Raw genomic sequence first — 24,754 nt, forward strand, 5'->3', positions numbered from 1 at the left:
TGAACCAGGATAGAAGATCTCAGTGTATCTTCCTCACCCTCTCGTTGTCAGTCTTTAAAATAAATAAATAACTGTTATTAAAGAAATAACAAAGTGAAACTGTGGAAAGCAAAACCAAGTATGAGGGAGGACTACTGTACTGTGAGAATCGCATGAGTGGCTCCACACGTTGTGCATTGTACAGCACCAGGAGGCCATTATCTAGTGCATATTCAAATCTAAAAGACCTTCAAACTTTGAGTCAGTCCACAGGATGTGATACAGCACTCATGTGTAGGTAGGCACATATGAAAGAACATGCTTTTTAGGGTAATTTTCAACCATGATAACCTCATAAAAATGTACTTTCCTCTTTTTATTCCAGCAATAACAAACATACACAGATATGACTGATGGAAATTATTAAATATTAAAAACAAAACTGCAAGATAAAATCAGCTAAGTGTAGATTATAGAAGAGAAGGAAACTTATTCCATGCAAGGCTGATTTTATTTGCAGGTGTGGTAGGTTATGGAAAAATTTCTCAGATTAAGGGAGGAGCCTTTGCACTACAGTAAGAAAGTAATTTTGAAACATTCTCTGAGACTTCTATGATACCTGAATTTCCACCACTAAAATTTATTTGTATTGTACATTATGTGCACATATTGTAGCACATATGTTGATGGGAAAGGGATTGCATTGGGGAAAACAGAGGGGACCTGACCGCCCAGAGCGCCTTCCACCACTTCTCCCTGTGGGGACAGGGGCCTGACGGAGCATGGTGAACTGCCGAAAGCCAACACTGACCTTTAGAATTTTTCCAAAATAGACTCTAGCCCTAGATTTTAGAGTTAACTGAACATTCAGTGGCTAACTGGAAGAGTTTGCTTGAGATCTTCATATCCTTAAAGTTACATAAAAATGTTACCTCTCTTGACTAAACAGAGTTGATGTTGCATGATTTTTTTTTTTCTTCAGGGCAGTGAAACCTGCCACCATGCCTGGTTCCCTCTGGGTGCCTCTGGAGCAAATATCTGAGTCATTGTCTACATCTCATTGTTGCCAGAGGAGCGTGAAGTAAATTTTCAAAGAAATTTTAGAAAGTTACCAGCTTCTTCTTTGTCATTCAATAGCTAGACTTGGCAGCTCATGATAGAACACTGCAGAGTGCAAGGTCATTACCTCTTTGGCAGCTCCCCGAGGCCCTCACCTCGCAGGGGCTGTCATTACTCGCTTGTGCCACTGATGGCATAGACTCAAGAGAAAATTGAGGGCCCAAAGCTAATGACTTACATCACTTAGAATATTTATTTTTTTCATTTCAGAAAGTGGATGTCACCAGCAGGGCCGTGATGGAGATAATGACTAAAACAATTGAATATCTTCAACCTAACCCAGGTAAGGAGTTGTCTAATGTGTTCAGAATGCCCTCAGAATAACTTGTAGTTTGATGGACATTTTAGGTTTGGGCTTCTGCTTCCTCAGTTCACTTTTCTGGAGGTTCATTTTGTCTGGAGAGGGGCTTTTTATGGTTCCCAGCTGTGATGTTTTATCTGACTGTAGTATATTTTTTTTAACTTTTATTTAATGAATATAAATTTCCAAAGTACGATTTATGGATTACAATGGCTTCCCCCACATACCGTCCCTCCCACCCACTACCCTCCCCTTTCCCACTCCCTCTCCCCTCCATTCACATCAAGATTCATTTTCGATTATCTTAATATACAGAAGATCAGCTTAGTATACATTAAGTAAGGGTTTCAACAGTTTGCTAACAGTTTGCTCCCACACAGAAACATAAAGTGAAAAATAATAGATGATTTTTTTTAAATGATGATGAAATCAGATCAGACCTATTGTCATGTTTAATCCCAGTGAGAGTCAAGTTGGGAGTCGATAATAATTTCTTTCTTTCTTTCTTTTTTTTTTTTTTTTTTTTTTTTTTTTTTTTTTTTTTTTTACAGAGGATCAGTTTAGTATACATTAAGTAAAGATTTCAACAGTTTGCACCCCCATAGAAACACAAAGTGAAATATATTGTTTGAGTACTCGTTATAGCATTAAATCTCAATACACAGCACATTAAGGACAGAGATCCTACATGAGGAGTAAGTGCACAGTGACTCCTGTTGTTGACTTTACCAATTGACACTCCTGTCTATGGCATCAGTAGTCTCCCTATGCTCCAGTCATGAGTTTCCAAGGCTATGGAAGCCCTCTGAGTTCTCTGATTCTTATCTTGTTTAGACAAGGTCATAGTCAAAGTGGAGGTTCTCTCCTCCCTTCAGAGAAAGGTACCTCCTTCTTTGAAGACCTGTTCTTTCCACTGGGATCTCACTCGCAGAGATCTTTTGCCAGAGTGTCTTGGCTTTCCATGCCTGAAATACTCTCATGGGCTTTTCAGCCAGATCAGAATGCCTTTAGGGCTGATTCTGAGGCCAGAGTGCTATTTAGGACATCTGCCATTCTATGAGTCTGCTGAGTATCTCACTTCCCATGTTGGATCGCTCTCCCCTTTATTTATTCCATCGGTTAGTGTTAGCAGGTACTAGACTTGTTTATGTGCTCCCTTTGACTCTTAGTCCTTTCATTATGATCAATTGTGAACTGAAATTGATCCCTTGGAATAGTGAGATGGCATTGGTACATGCCACCTCGATGGGATTGAATTGGAATCCCCTGGTATGTATTTAACTCTACCATTTGGGGCAAGTCAGCTTGAGCATGTCCCAAATTATACATCTCTTCCCTCTCTTATTCCCACTCTTATGTTTAACAGGGATCACATTTCAGTTAATTTTTAACACTTAAGAATAACTGTGTATTAATTACAGAATTAAACCAGTCGTATTAAGTAGAACAGACAAAAAAACTACTAAGAGGGATAATGTATTAAGTTGTTCATTAACAGTCAGGGCTATGCTGATCAAGTCACCGTTTCCCATAGTGTCCATTTCACTTCAGGAGGTTTCCTTTTTGGTGTTCAGTCAGTTGTCACCGATCAGGGAGAACATATGGTATTTGTCCCTTTGGGACTGGCTTATTTCACTCAGCATGATGTGTTCCAGATTCCTCCATTTTGTTGCAAATGACTGGATTTCGTTGTTTCTTACTGCGGTATAGTATTCTAAAGAGTACATATCCCATAATTTCTTTATCCAGTCTACCGTTGATGGGCATTTAGGTCGGTTCCAGGTCTTAGCTATTGTGAATTGAGCTGCAATAAACATTAGGCTGCAGACCGCTTTTTTGTTTGCCAATTTAAATTCCTTTGGGTAAATTCCAAGGAGTGGGATGGCTGGGTCGAATGGTAGGGTTATCTTCAGGTTTCTGAGGAATCTCCAGACTGACTTCCATAGTGGCTTGACCAGTTTGCATTCCCACCAACAGTGGGTTAGTGTCCCTTTTTCCCCACATCCTCACCAGCATCTGTTGTTGGTAGATTTCTGCATGTGAGCCATTCTAACCGGGGTGAGGTGAAACCTCATTGTGGTTTTGATTTGCATTTCCCTGATTGCTAGTGACCTTGAATATTTTTTCATGTGCCTGTTGGCCATTTGGATTTCCTCTTTTGAAAAATGTCTATTGAGGTCCTTGGCCCATCTCTTAATTGGATTGTTGGTTTTGTTTTTGTGGAGTTTCTTGATCTCTTTGTAGATTCTGGTTATTAACCCTTTATCTGTTGCATAGTTTGCAAATATTTTTTCCCATTCTGTCGGTTGTCTCTTCACTCTCCTGACTGTTTCTTTTGCAGTACAGAAACTTCTCAATTTGATGCAATCCCAAATGTTAATTTTGGCTTTGACTGCCTGTGCCTCCCGGGTCTTTTCCAGAAACTCTTTGCCTGTGCCAATATCTTGAAGGGTTTCTCCAATGTTCTCTAGTAACTTGATGGTGTCAGGTCGTAGATTTAGGTTTTTAATCCATGTTGAGTGGATTTTTGTGTAAGGCGTAAGGTAGGGGTCTTGCTTCATGCTTCTGCACGTGGAAATCCAGTTTTCCCAGCACCATTTATTGAATAGACTGTCCTTGCTCCAGGAATTGGTTTTAGATCCTTGATCAAATATAAGTTGGCTGTAGATGTTTGGGTTGATTTCTGGTGTTTCAATTCTGTTCCATTGGTCTATCCATCTGTTTCTGTACCAGTACCATGCTGTTTTGATTACAACTGCCCTGTAGTATGTCCTGAAATCTGGTATTGTGATGCCTCCAGCTTTGTTTTTGTTGTACAAGATTGCTTTAGCTATTCGAGGTCTCTTGTGCCTCCATATAAATTTCAGCACCAATTTTTCCAGATCTGAGAAGAATGTCTTTGGTATCTTGATTGGTATTGCATTGAATCTATAAATTGCTTTTGGGAGAATGGACATTTTGATGATATTGATTCTTCCAATCCATGAGCATGGAAGATTTTTCCATTTCTTGGTATCCTCTTCTATTTCTTTCTTTAAGGTTTTGTAATTTTCATCGTAGAGATCTTTAACGTCCTTGGTTAAGTTTATTCCAAGGTATTTGATTGTTTTTGTAGCTATTGTGAATGGGATTGATCTTAGAAGTTCTTCCTCAGCCATGGCATTGTCTGTGTATACAAAGGCTGTTGATTTTTGTGCATTGATTTTATACCCTGCTACTTTGCCAAAATCTTCTATGAGTTCCAATACTCTCTTAGTAGAGTTCTTTGTGTCCCCTAAATAAAGAATCATGTCATCTGCAAAGAGGGATAGTTTGAGTTCTTCCTTCCCAATTTGTATCCCTTTAATTTCTTTTTCTTGCCTAATAGCTCTGGCTAGAACCTCCAGAACTATATTGAATAGCAGTGGTGAGAGTGGGCATCCCTGTCTGGTACCAGATCTCAGTGGAAATGCTTCCAACTTTTCCCCATTCAATAGGATGTTGGCTGTGGGTTTTTCATAGATTGCTTTGATTGTATTGAGGAATGTTCCTTCCAAACCCAGTTTGCTTAGAGTTTTCATCATGAACGGGTGTTGTATTTTATCAAATGCTTTCTCGGCATCTATTGAGATAATCATATGGTTTTTCTTCTGCAGTCTGTTAATGTGGTGTATCACATTGATTGTCTTGCGCATATTAAACCATCCCTGCATACCAGGGATAAATCCCACTTGGTCTGGGTGGATGATCTTTCTGACGTGTTGTTGCATTCTATTGGCGAGAATTTTATTGAGGATTTTTGCTTCTATGTTCATCAGGGATATTGGTCTGTAATTCTCTTTCAGTGCTGCATCTTTTTCCGGCTTAGGAATTAAGGTGATGCTGGCTTCATAGAAAGAATTTGGGAGGATTCCCTCTTCTTCAATTGTTCTGAATAGTTTGAGAAGAATTGGAGTTAGTTCTTCTTTAAATGTCTGGTAGAATTCAGCAGTGAATCCATCTGGTCCTGCGCTTTTCTTTGTTGGGAGGGCCTTTATTACTGTTTCAATTTCTGTCTCAGTTATGGGTCTGTTTAGGTTTTTGATGTCTTCCTGGTTCAATTTAGGTAGGTTGCATGTGTCCAGGAATCTATTCATTTCTGATAGGTTTCCCTGTTTGCTGGCATACAAGTCCTTGTAGTAATTTCTGATGATTCTTTTTATTTCTGTGGTGTGTGTTGTTACGTTTCCTTTTTCATCTCTGATTTTATTGATTTGGGTCTTTTACCTTCTTTTTTTAGTTAGTTGGGCCAATGGGGTGTCAATTTTGTTTATTTTTTGAAAAAACCAGCTCCTCGTTTGGCTGATTTTTTGTAATGTTTTTCTTGATTCAATCCTGTTGATTTCTTCTCTGATTTTAATTATTTCTCTTCTCCTACTAGATTTGGGTCTGGTTTGCTGTAGGTTTTCTAGATCCTTGAGGTGAATTGAAAGCTCATCTATTTGGTGCCTTTCCAATTTCTTGATGTAGGCACCTATTGATATAAACTTTCCTCTTAACACTGCTTTTGCTGCGTCCCATAAGTTTTGGTATGTTGTGCTGTTATCTTCATTTACTTCCAGAAAGTTTTTGATTTCTCTTTTGATTTCTTCTATGACCCATTGTTCATTCAGGAGCATGTTGTTCAATCTCCATGTGTTTGCGTATGCTCTAGGGATTCCTGAGTCGCTAATTTCCAACTTCATTCCTTTATGGTCTGAGAAGCTGCATGGTATGATTCTAATTCTTTTGAATTTGCTGAGACTTGCTTTATGGCCTAGTATGTGGTCAGTCCTAGAGAAGGTTCCATGTACTGCTGAGAAGAATATAAAGTCTTTAGCTGTAGGATTGAAAGTTCTGTATATATCTGTTAGATCCATTTGGGCTATAGTGTCATTTAAATCTACTGTATCCTTGTTGATCTTCTGTCCTATTGATCTGTCTATTTCTGAGAGTGGAGTATTGAAGTCCCCCAGTACTATTGTATTGGGGTCTAAGTCTCCCTTTAAGTCCGTTAACAAATCTTTTAGATAAACCGGTGCCCTGTAGTTAGGTGCATATACATTGATAATTGTTATATCTTTCTGTTGAATTGATCCCTTAATCATTATGTAGTGTCCCTCTTTGTCTTTCTTAACGGTTTTTGTGGTAAAGTTTATGTTGTCTGAAATTAAGATGGCTACGCCCGCTCTTTTTTCATTTCTGTTGGCATGGTATATCTTTTTCCAGCCTTTCACTTTCAGTCTGTATGGATCTTTGTTGGAAAGATGTGTTTCTTGTAAGCAGCAAATAGATGGGTTTTGTTCCTTAACCCAATCAGCCAATCGGTGTCTTTTAACTGGACAGTTCAGGCCATTTACGTTCAATGTGACTAATGATAAGTGGTAACTTCGCCCTGCCATTTGCCAAAGATAAGTTCTAATATATGCTTTGAATTCCCTGTGATCTTTTGCTGTGAGCTTTCCTTCCTTGGTTTCCTTCCTTTACTTTCTTTCATATTGATGACCATGTTTCTTTGTTTCTGTGTGTAACACATCTTTAAGCATCTTTTGCAGGGCTGGACGAGTGGCAACAAATTCTTTCAATTTCTGTTTGCTATGAAAAGTCTTTATTTCACCTTCATTCACAAATGATAGCTTTGCAGGATATAATATTCTGGGCTGGCAGTTTTTCTCTCTTAGTACCTGGGGTATATCTCGCCATTCCCTCCTAGCTTGTAGAGTTTCTGATGAGAAGTCAGCTGTGAGTCTGATTGGAGATCCTCTGAGAGTAATCTGACGTTTCTCTCTTGCACATTTTAGGATCTTTTCTTTATGTTTCACTGTGGAGAGTTTAATTACAACGTGTCGTGGTGAGGATCTCTTTTGGTCGTGTTTATTAGGGGTTCTGTGGGCTTCCTGTACTAGGATTTCTCTGTCTTTCTCCAAACCTGGGAAATTTTCTGCTAATATCTCACTAAAAAGGCCTTCTAATCCTTTCTCCCTCTCCATGCCTTCAGGAACTCCTAGAACCCGAATGTTGGGTTTTTTAATAGTATCCTGAAGATTCCCGACAATATGTTTTAGATTCCTAATTTCCTCTTCTTTTCTTTGGTCTGACTGTATCCTTTCCTGTTCTCTGTCTTCTAAGTCCGATATTCTCTCTTCTGCTTCACCCATTCTGTTTGTAAGGCTCTCTATTGTGTTTTTCATTTGATCTATTGAATTCTTCACTTCAGTCACTATCACAGTTTCCTGTTGTACTAGTTGTTTCATTTCATTTTGATTCCTCCTTAATATTTCATTTTCACGAGAGAGATTTTCTATCTTGTCCATTAAGGATTTCTGTAGTTCAAGAATTTGTTTTTGAGAACTTCTTAATGTTCTTATCAATTTTTTGAGATCTGCTTCTTGCATTTCTTCTATATCATCATCCTCATAATCTTGAATTGGGGTGTCTTTTTCATTTGAGGGCTTCATGGTGACTTCCTTGTTTTTATTACCTTGGTTTTTGCGTTTGTTATTTGGCATATTGGAGGTATTTGGTTTCTTCACTGTGGTGCTTTTTCTTGTTATACTATGACTCTAGATTAAGTGGACTATCTGTTTTTGATGGAGCCTTAGGGCTTGAGATGGGTGTGGCCTGAGAGCTCTGTTTGGTGTGCCAAAGGTGACACTCCCAGGTTAGGCGTGGTAAACCTCTCTCTCTCTCTTTCTTTTTTTTTTTTTTTTTTTTTTTTGATTCAAAAGGGAAGTTATTCTGCACAGCTGAAAGAAGTTGGAGGTAGTTAGCAGGCAAATGATATACCCACAGGAGCCAGAGATCAGAAGCTCTTTCCCAAGGACCACACAGGGAATCTGTTCGGCCCTCAGAGTGGGCTCAAATTCTCCTTCAGTCTCCCACTGGGTTGCCAAAGTTACGGAATTGTAGCGTCTCTGGAGAGTGCTCACGTGAATTCCGTGAGTTCTCTCCCCCACCGTCTCTTTTTTTCAGAGTCTTAGTTCAGTAGCACCACAAATTTACTAGGTCCTAATCTCCTGTTAATTTGCCCTGCCCAGAGTCAGGTTTTTCTGCTAGGCTCAGGGCCGGTGCAGCCCTGAGGTCGCTGTGCTTCTGAAGTATGTCCAAGATGGCGCCTGCTCTTTGTCTTGCTCGCCCTTGAGAGGTGAGCGGAGAGAGAGAAACCCGTGTCCGTACCAGTCACCTTTTTTTTTTTTTTTCCTCTCCCCCCCCCCCCCCCCCGCCCCGGGGTCGTTCCCTCTAGTCTCCTCTCTCCGCTTGCCTGCCGGTGTCTCGGGCTATTGAGGTTCGGCTCACCTCGCGTTCCAGCGCTGGTGTGTTGAGTCTGCCGCTGGTGTCCCAAACTGTGGGCTCCCACGCTCTCCACGCAGGTCCGCTCCCCTTCCAGCGCCGATGTGTGGACTCGGAGCCCTGGACGTCCCACGTCTCCCCGCTGTTGTCTGTGTGGCACGCACTCCCCTTCGAGCACTGGCGCGCAGAGCCTGCAGCTTGCGCAGCTCGGTCCCGCTGCTCGGCTTCCGCGGCTCGGTCCCGTGGCTCGGCTTCCGCGCGGTGGGCGACCTTGTTCTCCCTGTAGGTCCTCCGATTCACGACCACTCAATCCAGAAGGGTTTCCTCTGCAATATTTTCCTGGTTCTTTTTTCTGAGGCTACCGTAACTCCCCTTTTATTAAACTAAATTTTCCCGGACTATCGGTGCGCGCCCTCACTATTCCACCATCTTGGCTCCGCCCCTGACTGTAGTGTATTTAACAAGCACCATGTATGAACAACTTGGGTGACAGTTCAGGGTAGCTATACATTGTTACCACTTAATCTTTAATTTTCAAGAGGTAGTTAAGAAATAAAGTTGAGATAGCTTTAAGGTGAGGAATAATAATTCACAGAAGAAGTGCAGAAGTAGGAAGCTGAGTATTTCCTGTAAAGTAAAGAGGGTTTCTGGCCATCTAGTGCCACTGAAGTCTCTGGAGGAGGATTGTTCTTGATTCTGATTGTTCTGGGAGCATATCACAGATGAACACTTGTTCCTGCTAACTCTGAGCTCTAAGAGAAATGAGTTGAAATAGAGATAATGGAACTGTGCCTTGTAAAGAGAACCAGATAGATTTTGGGCAGAGCAACCTACGTCATAGACCTTGTTACTCTTCCTGTATATCAGTTACTACCTGCAGAGTGAAGGAACTTGAAGCCAGCCCCAGGGTGTGTTATTTAAGTGAGATGCTTGGGTATTTGGAAAACTGCTTACTCTTGAAACTGGTTTCTTTGATGGTCCTGGGGAAGACAGTCCAGGCAACTGCTTCTGCTCCGTCAGGTTTGGATACTGAGCATTTAGTGGGCAAGAGACAAGCAAAGGCAGAGTGTGGGATAAAAGAAAGCAGGAGAGTGCAATAATAATGCTAGCTAGCTGACTCTGCTGCCCCCTGCTGTTGGCTGTTTCTTTCATTCAATCTTTATGACAGCAGAGCTGTCATAACAAATTATGGAGGAATAGCATCCTGTTCCCCTCCCCCCTTCTTAAAATACATACATTATATGAGGGAAGAAAATATGGTAAGCTGTCAAAATAGGAATTTGACAGATAAATTATCAGATAAGTTATCAAATGGTTAGCAAATTAGGTAAAGAACAGTAGAAATCAAGTTTCCAAGTTTTACTCAGAGCCTTCTTCATAACCTGTATATTCCACAAGGGTACAGAGATCTCTAGGAGGCCCATTTATCTCTTAGTTTTAAACTAACTATAATTGAAGGTCAAATTTTGAAACAACTACGTACCTGCCTTGCTAACCACAGAAGTCCTTGTATAAGGGCAAGGAATTTTCATCTGTGTTTGTACGGGTCCTTGATGTGCCTTTGATTTGCAGGGGCTCACACATGAATTGTGCTGTTACCTCGTTCTTGTCAGCTAAGAAAAGCATAGGGGAACAGGAGGTTAAATATAGTATGTTTTGAACATTTTCAGTATAGAGCAAGTTGTATACACTGTATCACTTTAAAAATAAATTTATTCTTAATATAAAAATGAAACACAGTTGAAAACTTCAGAGTATAAAAAATAGTCTAAAAATCCTTTGTAACCCAGATTCTCAGTGGGCACCTGTCAGTTTTTATGAGCATAATGTCATTGTGCTGTGTCGTAAGTGGAAGGGGGTTGTGTTCCCCCAAACTCAGATCCACCTGGAACCTTAGAATGTGAAGTTTGGAAATGTGATCCCTACAGATGTATTCAGTTAAGGATCTGGTCGTACACTCATCCTGGACTTGAGGTGGGTCCTTCCTCTAGTGACAGGTATCCTTGCTGAAAGAGGAGAAGACACAGAGGCTCACAGGAGAGACTGTGGGAAGATGAGCGGGGTTCAGTGCTGTGTTGTCACAAGTGAGGAATGCCAGGAGCCACCACGTGCTGCAAGAGCCAAGGAAACCTTCCCCCACAGACCCTCCAGGAGCTGCGAACCCTGCTGATAACTTCAATTTCTTTCCTGAGCTGTGAGAGAAGAATTTAGTTCTCAAAGCCAATTAGTTTGTGAACTTGAAATGGTAGCCCTAGAAAATGAGCAGGTTAGCCTCATGTGATGCAGCACAAAACAAGGGCTGGGGAATTTAAGAAACAGTCCCAGTCACACACGTGGCAAGGACAGAAGCCAGGACTGGAACCCAGGTCTGACTGCCTCCCAAGGCTGCCCCTGAGAAGGATGGGTACAGAGGGCCCTTCATTTTCAGAATGGGCACGATATTAAGAAAGGAAACAAAATAGATTGAGCTTGATTTTTATTTTAATAAAAATTATTAAAGGAGGATGTAATTTGGGGACATTTGAGTTTTTAGAAGTGTGTTTTTAACAAAACGCTGAATGTTTTCACTGTTCTCAAACATAATGGTTTTATGACTCTGAGAATTGGATGGACATTTGCCATCAAGGAGAGCAATGAATGCCATTACCAGGCAAACCCAGTTTTGTTTCAGAAAAGCAGTCACATGGGGCAGACAATGTGACACATGATTAAGCCTCCATTTGGTATGCCCACATCCTTATCACAGTGCTGGTCAAGTTCTGGCTACTCTGCTTCCAGTGCTTCTTCCTGTGAATGCAGGGAGAAGCAGCAGATGGTGGTTCAAGTCCTTGAGTTTTTGCCGCCACCCACATGGGAGGTGTGGGTGGAGTTCCAGGCTCCTGGCTTCAGCTTGGCCCAGCTTCAGCTGATGCAGGCGTTTGGGAGTGAACCAGCAGAAGGAACAGAAAGAAGATATTTCTCTCTCTCATATATAAATATATATTTTATATACATATATATAATTGCCTTTTAAATAAATAAATATTTAAAAAGAAAAGCAAAGCAGTCACATATGAGCAGGATATAGGTCCCCCTCCAATATTCCTTTCTTGATCCCAGCTGCCTTTCAGTGGTGTCACATGACACACTTCTTGAAATTGTGTAGCCTTTTTTTTTTTTTTTTTCCCCTCTACAGGGACAGGACTACACTTGCCTTTTCAGTTCTGTACCCCCAGTCCCCAGCTCAGTAAATAGGCATTTTGGATGTCTGAATAAATGAGTTATGAAGTACAGTTGATACTGGCTAATGTAGTAAAACTACTCGATCAAGAAGGAGAGGAGGAAAAAGGGCTTCCTTTTCCCTTAACCATCAGGTTCACGCTTGTAACCCATACTTACCAGAGGTGTTTGTTTTCATGAAAAGACTAGTAGTAGCAGCTCTTAGAGAAACAAGACCAAGACCAAGACCAAGACCCTGCCCCCTGGAACCACCCATGTGTTGCTCTGAGTGGCGCAGAGGGCCTCACAGCCAATTCCTTCTGGAAATTCCAGCTCACTGATGAGGTAAGGAAGAGAGTTGTGGGGCCACAGACCTGAAGATCTGCCCCAGGAATCTGGACTTTTGAGAACAGGAGACAGAGAGCTATACAGTCTCTCAGCTTGAATTGACTGTGACATTTTTTGACAGACTTCCAAGCTATATAAACAGGAAATAAAAGGGTACTTCAGAATTTTTGTGGAAAATGGAATATGTTTATTTAGGCACAAAATTTTTTTTGAAATCTCTGTATATCAGTTATCTTCAGGAAATTCATGGAAGATGCATATTCTGAAAAAAATTATGCATGGATGTCAATATTCTTGAACCAAAATAATATCTTTTAATTTCAATTTCCAGGAACTTTTTGAAGTACACTGGTAATTTGAATGCCACACTGTGCATGAATTCTATTCAGCTTGTTTAAAACTCCTATCTTCAGGGTATCTAATAGCAAAGACCATCAGAGAAGTTATAAATCAGTTTTCTTATTACTGATGCCTTGTAGGGAAGAAAAAGACAATAAATCAAGATTATCAGTAGAAATATGATGCAAACCACAGAGGAAATTTTGAATTTTCTAAGCACTACATTAAGAAGGCAAAAGGGGTAAAATTGATGTTAATAACATAGATTATTTGGCCGGCGCCGCGGCTCACTAGGCTAATCCTCCGCCTTGCGGCGCCGGTACACCGGGTTCTAGTCCCGGTCAGGGCGCCGGATTCTGTCCCGGTTGCCCCTCTTCCAGGCCAGCTCTCTGCTGTGGCCCGGGAGTGCAGTGGAGGATGGCCCAGGTGCTTGGGCCCTGCACCCCATGGGAGACCAGGAGAAGTACCTGGCTCCTGCCATCAGATCAGCGAGGTGCGCTGGCTGCAGCGCGCCGGCCGCGGCGGCCATTGGAGGGTGAACCAACGGCAAAGGAAGACCTTTCTCTCTGTCTCTCTCTCTCATTGTCCACTCTGCCTGTCAAAAAAAAAAATTAAAAAAAAAATAATAATATAGATTATTTAACTCAGTATATCAAGTTATTAATCAGCATTAAAGTGTTGCAGTCTCTATTTTTCTCATGCTAAGTCTTCTCAGCCCATATCATTTGGACCAGCCATGTTTCAAGTGCTTACCAGTCCCATATGGCCAGCAGTTCTCATAATGAACAGCATGGCCCTGGGGAGTTTGCAATTCAAGTTATTTATGACAGTTTGATGTATGCTTAATGTTTAACTCTATATCAGAGAGAGAGAGAGACAGAGAGAGAGCAGGTTTTTTTTTTTTTATTATTCAGCAGAGATGGATTCTTGATTTTACGACCAATATAGATTTAAGTTTGATTTTTTAAAAAATCTCCTGAAAATATATTTCATGACACTACAGGGGAGATTTTTCCGAAATAGAATAATAGACAAGACCAAATTGGCTTATGGATCCATTCCAGGTTTTGCATCTTTGTTATGACAGAGACCTTTACTACGTGCACTGAGAAGGTATGCTGACCCTGATGTCCTAATCGAGTGCAAATCACCAAGCTGCTTCTATCAAAAGCACTTTGAACATGGAAAATCCAGTGCACAATAGGGGTCTGGTTCTCTACAGAAAGGCTTTTCTCTTGAATGCATACATGATCTATGTTTCTCCAGCATCACAGTCATTAGATGTCTATTTAGAATTTTTTAACAATAATTTCAAATCTCATTTGTAGAATATTGCCTGTGAAAATAAAAGTTGACTGTTTTTGTTTTAAAATGTCTGATTTGTCCCTAGAATGCCAGTACTTCAAAGTTATACTTCTTTCCCAAAGACTGAATAAATGCAGTGATTATGAGCTATATGGTGATAGTGGAAATGAAATTAATACACATATTACTTGGCATTCATTTATCCAATTCTTGGTTCCACAACACAATGTCTGCTATATTTCCTAGAAGGCAGGACCTGAATTACATTGTTCTTTATGTCTTTGAGAGAGGGTCCTTAGCATTGTGCCTGGCATCTTCTTTGCCTTCAGTATGTCTACTAAGTAGATGTATGCATTAATACCCACCCTTCATTGGAAGATTAAGGGTTATGTATTGAGTCTGGAAGCCGCATCTTTAACTTTCCAAATCCTGACACCAAAAAATAATCATAACACAGTTTACAAAAGCAATTGTGAAGAAACTGTTGCACGGCAGATGAGTGGTATCTTTCAGAGATAAAAATATTAAAGAAGAAAATAGGTTGGTGATAGGTGGTATCATTTATGTGCTATATGTATTGAGAAGGTTAGAGTTTTCCTGTTTTAGCCACATCTTTGGAAAAATATTGACAATCAATAGGTTCCTTAATGTATCTGAGACCCCTCTAGTAATCTAGAGTAAATCAGCTGGAACTGGTAGATAAGGATGTTCATTCCTTGTGTCTGTAAAGATAGCTAAAGCTAGAGATTATTTAAGACATTGATTGTAATATGTAGTCTCCTTTGAAAGTCCTGATGTACCTCTCCACTGCCAAGTATAAATCCTCAGCCTGACCCTTGTGGTGGCCATGTCTCCTGCTCTTCCAAGTTTGTTCTCCCTTTTACCTCCCTTCAGCCTCATTGGCCTCTTAGATTCTCTACTGCTTTAGCACTTTTCCTGGAGCAGGGCTTTGTAGTGGCCGTTCCTCCTCCTGGCACACCCCAGCGACCTCTTAGGGTACGCCAGTCATCTTACTCAACCTTCTTGTCTCAGCTTAACATCACCTGCTCTGAGAGGCGTCTCTTGAGCTCCTGTTCTATATCAGATCCACTCCAATTATGCATCCCCAGACATCTTCACGTCATTTGAGTCCCTTCCGCAGATCTCTTGAGTGGTTCCTCATTTAGAACAAAATTGGAAGTGCAAGGTCTTGATGATCTCATTCCTAACCATCTCCTTCTAGCTCCTTCGGCATCAGTCTCACCGGCCTTCCTCATTCACACCTGCCTTCCCAGTCCTCCTCCTTGAGTCAACTTCCTCTCCAGGTCTTTTCAACATTTGCATGCAGTTTTCTGCCTGAATGTTGTGTTATTTGGGCAACTTCTATGGCCATCTTGTTTTAAACATCAACCCCGTGTCTCCTTAAGTCTGGTGGATTCCATTGAACTGACATAATCTCAGCCTTGTCCCTACTCCAGGGTTGTTGCACAGGAAGTTCTTCCGTGTGGAACACTATTCTCCCAGCACCCAGCATGGCTGCTGCTTCTCACCACGCCACCTTCTATAAATACCATTTACCTATGCAATCTTTCCCTGGCCTCTCCCTACCCCTGCATGTTTGAAATTGACTTCTGTTTTCTATTTTTACTATTGTCTGCTCATTTCCCATGTAGGATATAATCTTTACAGGGTAGGAATTTGTCTCATTTATTAAGCCTAATTACGAAGAGTGCCATCAGTAAGTCCTTGATGAATGCCTTCTCTTCCCCTATGTCATAAGCTCATCAAAATTAAATACTATACTTGCTGGTACATGCATTCACACACACACACATTTATCTGGTGCTTAGCACCACATTTGGTGTGTAGCAGTTGTTTAATTTGCTGAATGAATGAATTAAATCATGTTAACTATATATAAGCTCCATCTTACAGCAGTGGCTAACCTTTCAAATAGTGATCAGAAGACTTGGACAGGTTATCATCAAAGCTGTTACTCTATATAATACGTATTTAGTGTCAACAATCAATATATTTCACCGGTGCTTTGGACAATGTGTGAATGTGCACACTCTCATTTATAAGATCCTTGCGCTAGTTGGTGACAGACCATTTTTATTTATAGCCCTTGATAAGATTTGATCCTGTTGTCAGCAGAGAAGCCTGAAGCTGCAAGGCAGATTGAATAATTTGCTCAAGTTCTTACAGCAGAACCAGAATCCACATTCAGGCATGACTTTCCCTTTTGTTTTCACTGTATTATGTGCAATGTATTTTGATAGCCTCAGTCTTGGTATGTGTGGCAAACACACTCTAGTCACTTTTATAATCTCTTCTCTTTGAGTGTGGGTGAAGCTCATGACTTCTAACCTATAGATATGCAAATATCAACCATTCACCCCTGTCTTGATTGGGTTGCATGGGATGTCATTGCTGATGGAGTGTCATTCCATGATCACATTCTGTGTCAGACTGTCCTAGTTTAATGGGAGGGAAAGCTCCTGCTGACCTAGAAGCAGCAAACTGCCATGTTGTGACTATGTAAGGAGCGGATCCTGTGCGAGGGAATTGGGTGTGGTCTGATGGTCAGTGGGAAGCCAGGGACTTCCATCACACTGCTACAAGGAAGTACATTTTGTCAAAAACCCGAATGAGCCTGGAGACAGTTGTAACCCCCACTCAAGCTTCTGGAGGCAAGGTAGCCTGACTGGAACTTAGTTTGCAGCCTTGTGAGACCTTGAGCAGAGGCCTTGGTTAAGTCCTGCCTGGACTTCTACCCCACAGAAACCATCCCATAACAGATCTGTTGTTTGAACCATTACGGTGTGGTATTTTATTATGTAGTGTAGAAAACTCATATAGGATGGCTTTTTCCTGGCCGGAGCGCCTGTGTGAAGTGTATCACTCCCTGCTAAGTCCTTCAGGCTATTTGCTCCTGTTGATTTTGGCTCCCTGGATACTTTACATTGAGGCATGGGTAGATTCAGAATACTCTCTCTCTCATATAAAGTGTGTGTGTGTGTGTGTGTGTGTAATTTTGCAATTTAAGATGAAGTGTCTTGAACCCCCTAGGATGAAGTGTGGCAACCCACTGTATTCTAAGAAGAAGACAGTTTTGTGTTTCCAAACAGGCTAGCACAAAGCAGTAGGCATAGTGCCTGATACTTTGTAGGTGCTCATGAAATCTTACTTTCTTTTCCCAGATGGGAGCAGCTTTACCTGAGGGTATCTCAGGTGCTTACGCAGCAACTTGTCCCTGGGCACCCCCTCTAGGGAAAAGTCCCCTGGAGGGTACTCCCAATAACAGTGTCTTAGTGTTCAGCAGCTCCGTCTGTTTGCTCTGAAAACCTAAAAGAAGCAGAGGTTGGTTTGCAATAGCAGTACACTGGAGGCCTGCTTCTCAGATTGCAGGACTGTTCTGGGCCCCTGGAGTGCAACCACCTGCTTTCCCATAGCATGCTGTGAGGCCTGAGCTGGCGTCTTGCAACACCCCACCCTGAGGTGGGAGATTTTTGCCATCCCGTGTCACAAGTCCTTGGGGCTGCTGACTGCATACCACAGCACAGCGTCTTAAAATATCTCTCCACTGCTTCCCACCCAAGGCATAAAAGAGCTCTGTTGCTTTGGAGAGAAGTGTTACATAAATACCATTATTTGGCTTGAAAGTAGCATGATCTGGTGCTAGAGTTACTTAATTGTACAAGTCAGCAGACACATCTTTCATTTCTTTTTCCTCAGTCCCTCCTCATAGTGAAATTCAAAAGAAACTGCGTGAGTTTGGGGAGATTCACCTATTTTCTCGTTACCATGAAAGTCTTCTGTATCCTAAGCATCTGTGAGCGTGCAAGCTGGGGAGCCCATGCTCTCAGTGCATGGAGCCTGGGAGTTCCGCGTGTTAGACTCTGAGATGTTCTGAGATTGCACCGAGAGAGGCCAGGCCTGCATACACAATCATCCCATGTTACCAGCATGAAATATTTGCTGCAGTGCTGTTTGTGGCATCCGTTTTGTTGCAGCGAGCCCTGAATCTAATTTAATGTGATTTTAGTATCCATACTCATATTAATACTCAATTGGCATGTATTTGTACTGCATTTTACAAACTTAAAATCACAATTGAGTTTTTCCCCTTTTTATTGTGGCAAAATATATATAACATAAACTTCACCATCTTCACTACTTTTAAGTACGTTTCAGTGGTATTAATTACATTCATATATGTCACTACCGCCATCCATCTCTGAAACTCTTTTCATTCTTACAGGAGTGAAATTCTGTTTTCATTGAACATAAACTACCCAGCCCCCCCCCCATTAATCACCATCTGTTTTTATCTTAATGACTTTGACCAAGTACCTCATACATAGTGGAATCACTGTGTGTGTGTGTGAAAGAGAGAGGGAGGGAGATAGATAGATAGATAGATAGATAGATAGATAGATAGATAGATACTGGGTTATTTCACTCAGCATAATGTCTTAAGGTTTTATTCATATGACAGCATATGTCTGAACTCCCTTCGTTTTAAAGGCTGAGCAATATTCCAATTCATGTGTATTTATGTATGTGTTCATCTGTTGAACACTTGTGTGGCTTCTGCATTTTTGCTGTTACGAATAAACTGCTATGAACATTAATGCAAAAATGTCTCTGAGGCCCTGCCTTCAATTCGTTTGGGTATATAACCAGCAGTGGAGTTGTTGAATCATAAATTAATTCTGTTTTTAATCTTATGAGGAACAGCCATACTGCTTTGTATAGTAGCTGTGCCATTTTACATTGTCACCAGCAGTACACATTGTTTCTGATTATCTCCTCACCACACTTGTTCCTTTCTGATGTTCTGGCAGTCATTTTATTTTGTTTTACTGCTATTTCTAGATTTGCTTGCTTGCTTGCTTGCCTATTTATTTATTTGAAGGGCAGGGTGACAGAGAGATATCTTCCATCCACTGGTTCACTCCCCACATGGCCACTGTAACTGAGGCTGCGCCAGGCTGAAGCCAGGAGCCAAGAACTCTATCCTAGCAGGGACACATGTACTAGAGCCGTCACCTGCTGCTTCCCAGTCACATCAGCAGGCAGCTGGATCAGAAGCAGAGGAGCTGGAACATGAACTGGCACTTAGGTGTAGGCTGTGGGCAACCCAAGTGGCAGCTTACTGCACTGCACCACATTGCCCACTCCTGTGATAGCCATTTTAGTGCATGTGGGATAGGTTATGGTGCTTTTGGTTTGCACTTCCCTAACGACTAGCGATGTTGTGTCTCTCCATGTGCTTATTAATCATTCATATGTCTTCTATGGAGAAGGTTGTATTGAAGTCCTTTGCCCATTTTTGAATCAGTTTTTTTTTTTTTTTATTTTGACAGGTAGAGTTATAGACAGAGAGAAAGGTCTTCCTTCCTTTGGTTCACTCCTCATATGGCTGCTACGGCCGGTGCTATGCTACTCTGAAGCCAGGAGCCAGGTGCTTCTTCCTGGTCTCCCATGCAGGTTCAGGGGCCCAAGCACTTTTGCCATCCTCCACTGCCCTCCTGGGCCACAACAGAGAGCTGGACTGGAAGAGGAGCAACCGGGACTAGAACCCGGTGCCTATGTGGGGTGCCGGCGCCACAGGCGGAGGATTAACCAAGTGAACCAAGGGCGCCAGCCCCAGTTTTTGTTGTCTTATTGTTGTTGAGTTTTAGGAATTTTCAGTATATTTTAGATATTAACCTCTTAACAAGATTTGCAAATATTTCCTCCCAACATATGTGTTGCCTTTTTAGTGTTTGTGGTTTGTTTTGATGCATATTAAAAAATTCTTTTAATTCAAAATTTTTGGTGTCATAGTCACGAAATCACTGCCAGATCCAGTGCCATGAAGCACCCTGCACGTTTTCTTCTTAGGGATTTATAGTTTTAGATCTTAATTTAGGTCTTTGATCCATTTGGAATTAATTATTAGGTGTTGGAGAAATACCATTTCTTTTATATGTAGATACACAGTTTTCCCAGCACCATTTGTTGAAAAGACTACCATTACTTTGAAGGGTCTTGGAGATCTTGCCAAAAATCACTTTGTGCAAGAGTTTATTTCTGGGTCCTCAATCCTATTCCATTTGTGTTTATTTCTGTGTTTATTCCACTGTCATCCTGTGTTGACTACTGCAGTTTTATAATAAGTTTTGAAATAAAAAAACTAGTAGTCTTTCAGTCTTTCAGCTTTGTTCTTTTTCAAGATTGTTTTTGCTGCTGAGAATCCCTTGAGGTTCCTTACAGAGTTTAAGGTGGGTTTTCTGTTTCTGCTGAAGAATATCAATGTGGCTTCAGTGGGGTTTGTATTTAATCTGTAGGTCATTATGCAGTACTGACATCTTAATAATACTAAGTCTTCTGATCTATGAGTATGGGATTATTTTCATTTACTTGTGTCTTAATTTTTCAGCACTTTTTTGTGGTTTTCATTGTACAGTTTTTTTTTTCATTTAATGATTAAATCCTAAGTATTTTATCCTTTTAGATGCTCTTGTACATTAAATTCTTTTCTTAACTTCCATTTCAGAGTGTTCATTGTCAGTATGTAAAAATGAAACATTCTTAATGTGTTGACTTTCTGTACTACTACTTTGCTCAGTCTTTTTTTTTAAACAGGTTTTGTGTATGTGTACGTGTGTGTATGTGTTTTCTACTTATAAAAGCATATCATTTGCAAACAGATCATTTTACTTATCCATTTCTAATGTGGGTTCCTTTTTTCTTGCCAAGTTGCCCTGCTTAGGTATTCTAGTACTTTGTTGAATAGAAGTGGCAAAAGTAGATATCTTGGCCTCATTTTACTCTGGGAGGAAAAGCTTTTACTATTTCCCCATTGAGTGTGAAGTTTGTTGTGGAGTTTTTGGATATAACTTATTTACTAGGCTAAGGTAGTTTTCTTTTCTTCCTAGTTCTTTAATGGTTTTTTATCATGAAAAATGTTAACTTTTAGTCATGCTCTTTCTGCTTCAGTTGGGATGATTGTGTGGTATTTAAACTTTCTTCTGTTAACACAGTGTATTAAACTGATCAGTAAGTCTCACTTGGTCATGATGCATATTCTTTTTAATATTCTACTGCATTTGACTTGCTAATATGCGACTGAGAACTTTTTCATCAGTGTTCATGTAGGATCTGCAGTTGTCTTTGGCTTTGATAGCATGGTAATGCTGGCCACATATGAGTTAAGAAGTATTCCTTCCTCTTTAATTTTCTTGAGAAGTTTAAAGAAGATTGGTACTTTTTTCTGTAAATCTTTGGTGGAGTTCAGTAATGATGTTATTAGATCCACAGCTTGTCTTTTTCAAAGCTTTGATTATTGATTTAATCTCCTACTGGTTATAGGTCTGTTCATATTTTCTATTTCTTTTATTATAATAATATTATTATTTTAAAGATTTATTTATTTGAGTGGCAGAGTTACAGAGAGAGGGAGAGGTCTTCCTTCCATTGGCTTGTTGCTCAAATGGCTACAATGGCTGGAGCTGGACCAATCCAAAGCCACGTGTCAGGAGGTTCTTTGAATCCCACGTGAGTGCAGATGCCCAAGCACCTGGCCATCTTCCACTGCTTCTCTAGCCTTTAGGATGGAGTTGGATCAGAAATGGTGTAGCCAGGACCCAAACCAGCACCCATATGGGATGCTGACCCCACAGGCAGAAGCTTAACCTACTACACCACAGCACCGGCCCCAGATTTTCTATTTCTCTGTGAGTTAATCTCGGTAGGTTGTGTGCTTCTAAGTGTTCTCTGTTTCATCTAGGTTATCCAAAATGTTGATGTACAATATTTGAAGAGTCAGTAGTAATATCTCTGCTGTAATTTCTGATTTTAGTAATTTAAATCTTCTCCCTCTCTTTTTTGTGTACCTACCTAAATGTTTATCAATTTTATGATTTTCCTAAGAACAAAATATTAATTTTCTCTCAATTAAAGGCATCATTGTACCTTGATATATGATAAAGCAGTGAGTAGATTTTTAAGTAAACGAAAATTTTTTCCAAGCAAAAGCAGGAGAAGAGAGAAAAAAACTATCTTTTTAGTTTCTATTTTGATTACTTACATCATCTTATTTTACCATCACAACATTTTTGGGCACTATCCTTTGTTATTTCTGTGATACTGTGGATCTTTGCATTAATTGAATAGGAAATGATTATCAAGTAAGTAACAGGAGTATACAGTGCTAATTTTTTCATCTTGAAAAAGAGGTTTTATTTTCAACTTTAAATTTCACTTTTGTCCTGCAAATTTTAACAGTATTAGTTGCATGTAGGAATTAGTTATCCCTAACAAAATTTTACATTTTCCTTGAAAATGTCCATTTGATCTTTCAAAAACATACTTATTTTGCCAAGATCTAACACGGAAATCAAATCATTAGAAAATTATTTGGTTCTAGGCCGGCGCCGCGGCTCACTAGGCTAATCCTCTGCCTAGCGGCGCCGGCACACCAGGTTCTAGTCCCGGTTGGGGCGCCGGATTCTGTCCCGGTTGCCCCTCTTCCAGGCCAGCTCTCTGCTGTGGCCAGGGAGTGCAGTGGAGGATGGCCCAGGTGCTTGGGCCCTGCACCCCATGGGAGACCAGGAAAAGCACCTGGCTCCTGGCTCCTGCCATCGGATCAGCGAGGTGCGCCGGCCGCAGCGCGCTGGCCGCGGTGGCCATTGGAGGGTGAACCAACGGCAAAGGAAGACCTTTCTCTCTGTCTCTTTCTCTCACTGTCCACTCTGCCTGTCAAAAAATAAAAAAAAATAAAAAATAAAAAAAAAGAAAATTATTTGGTTCTAGTATATATTCTTATTAGAAAATTCTAGTTCAACTTAAAGTATATATTCTTAATAGAAAATTTAAAAAACAAAGACTTGAAAAAAATAGCAATTAAATTCTTTTATTGAAGTCATAATGTAAGACATAATGGTTTTGATCTCCATAATGGTTTTATAAAGGAATACATTTCTTTGGTTTTGAAAATTTAAACTGAAATGCTATATATATTGGTATTGATGCCATTTGCTTATTTGCAAATGTTCTAGTCCACTTATCCTGGTAAGAAATTTTAAGTTTTAAAAATTATTTTATTTAAGTGTTTTTTTTTTGTTTTTTTTTTTTTTTAATTTGAGAGAGAAACAGAGGTCTCCCATCCCCTGGTTCATTCCTCAAATGCTCACAATGGCCCCTGGATGGGACTGCAGTTGGGAGCCAGGATCTCAGTACAGATCTCCTACATGGCAGGGCCCAATTACTTGAACCATCACCTGCTGCCTCCCAGGGTTTCCACTATCAGGAAGCTGGAGTCAGACCTAGAACTGGGAATTGAACCTAAGGACTCACATGTAGGATGGCGATGTCTCAGCTGACAAATTAACCTCTAGGCTAAACACTTCCCCATGTCAGGGATTTCTAGAATTACAGAAATTGGGTAAACCAGTCCTCTTATGTTGAATAAGGAAGGAGAAATCTGAGAGGTTAGACAGTTCACCCCTCTCCCAGGGACACACCGATGGAAAGACCACCAGCCTGTTAACCACCATGGAGTCCTCATGTGGCTGCCTGAGTGATCACACTTTGTCCTCTCTGCATTTTTAATCACTCAACAAGTGTGGAGATCGCTAAGATTTCACATTTTGCTGCTAACAAGTCTTAACCGGACCTGCCTGAATGAAGATTTGATAAAGCAGTCAGAGAAGGTGTAGCATTTTGTGGAGAGAACTGGCTGTTGAGTCACAAATGGGATTCAGATTCTGGCTCAGCCTCCTGTTGGTCTGCATCCTTGGACAAGTTACATGGTTTTTCTGTACGTCATTTTCCTTATCTGTGAAATGGAAAAACCTGTCTCTTATTACTGTAGGACTAAAGTGATGATGTATGTGTAGTAGATACTTAAGACATGGTAGCTGAGGATTGAAATGTGGGCCCTGTGTTCAGGTTTTCAAGGTACTCTGGGGCTTTTTCTGTTTTTAGACAAAATAGTAGCATTTGTGGATAGTAGTACGGGCCATTCAGCATTGTCCTGCTAAAGACCTCTGCTCTTTGGGGCAGTGAGGTTTGGTTTCTAAAAAGTAGATAGTGATGATGAAGGGGTTAGTCCCTACCAGCTCTGAGTGACTTCCAGAGAGCTTGTTGTGTGACTCTGATTGTCACTGATGGGGCCACAGTCCATTTGGTTTCTCCCTTAGAGTCAGAACAGGAAGATGTGATGTGGAATTTGGTGGCCCCCTGTTCTGCCTGAGTTCGTCATCTGTGTTCATCCTCACAGGCCGAGGGCGGGGGTTGGGTTTTCTTCTCCCCTTTTGTGACAGACAGATGCCCTGTCAATATGTTTTCTTACTTGAAATTTCACAGTTGAAGAGGGAAGGAGGCCATGCTTTAAAGTGTAACATAGCAGTTTAGGGCAGGTTGTAATTTTCCTTTTTTATTTACTAAAGGTCTCTCCCCATACACTTCTGTCATATAATGTGGGGTGGGATGAAAGCTTGAGTAGAAAAGAGCAGGCTCAGCCCTCATCTCTGCCCTCTCCCGCAGTTAACACCGGTATCCACCACCCCCAGGCTCCTCCATCTCCTACCATGTGCTCAGATTCATGCTGGGCATCTGTATCTGAGCATCCTGTTCCAAAAGGCTGCTGGTTCCTAGAGCTTCACTCCTATTTGTTACAAATCTTGATTTTGGGTTATACTAAAAGAAACTAAAAAAAAAAAAAAAAAAAAAAAAAATTTCAGTGCCGTTAGAACTCCTGATTTGGGGACTAGCATTTGGGCTAACAGTTAAAATGCTGCTTCAGATGCCCACATACTATGATCAGAGTGCCTAGGTTCCTAGTCCTGGAACTTCTGATTCTAGCTTCCTGCTGATGTACTCCCTGGGAGGCAGCAGGTCATGATT

The 24,754-nt window shown here is 40.8% G+C and overlaps 1 protein-coding gene across 1 annotated transcript in view; it reads left to right on the forward strand.

Moving 5' to 3' along the window:
• The window catches only part of SH3GL2 (SH3 domain containing GRB2 like 2, endophilin A1), a gene marked incomplete at its 5' end in the record, with an annotated part of 59,864 nt that overhangs the window by 11,644 nt on the left and 23,466 nt on the right, over positions 1 to 24,754 (forward strand). The window contains 1 exon segment of the mRNA NM_001329079.1: positions 1,309 to 1,381. Within this exon segment, the coding sequence (NP_001316008.1) occupies positions 1,309 to 1,381 (73 nt within the window).

This window comes from Oryctolagus cuniculus, chromosome 1 (assembly GCF_964237555.1).
Source record: "Oryctolagus cuniculus chromosome 1, mOryCun1.1, whole genome shotgun sequence".
Lineage (NCBI taxonomy): Eukaryota > Metazoa > Chordata > Mammalia > Lagomorpha > Leporidae > Oryctolagus > Oryctolagus cuniculus.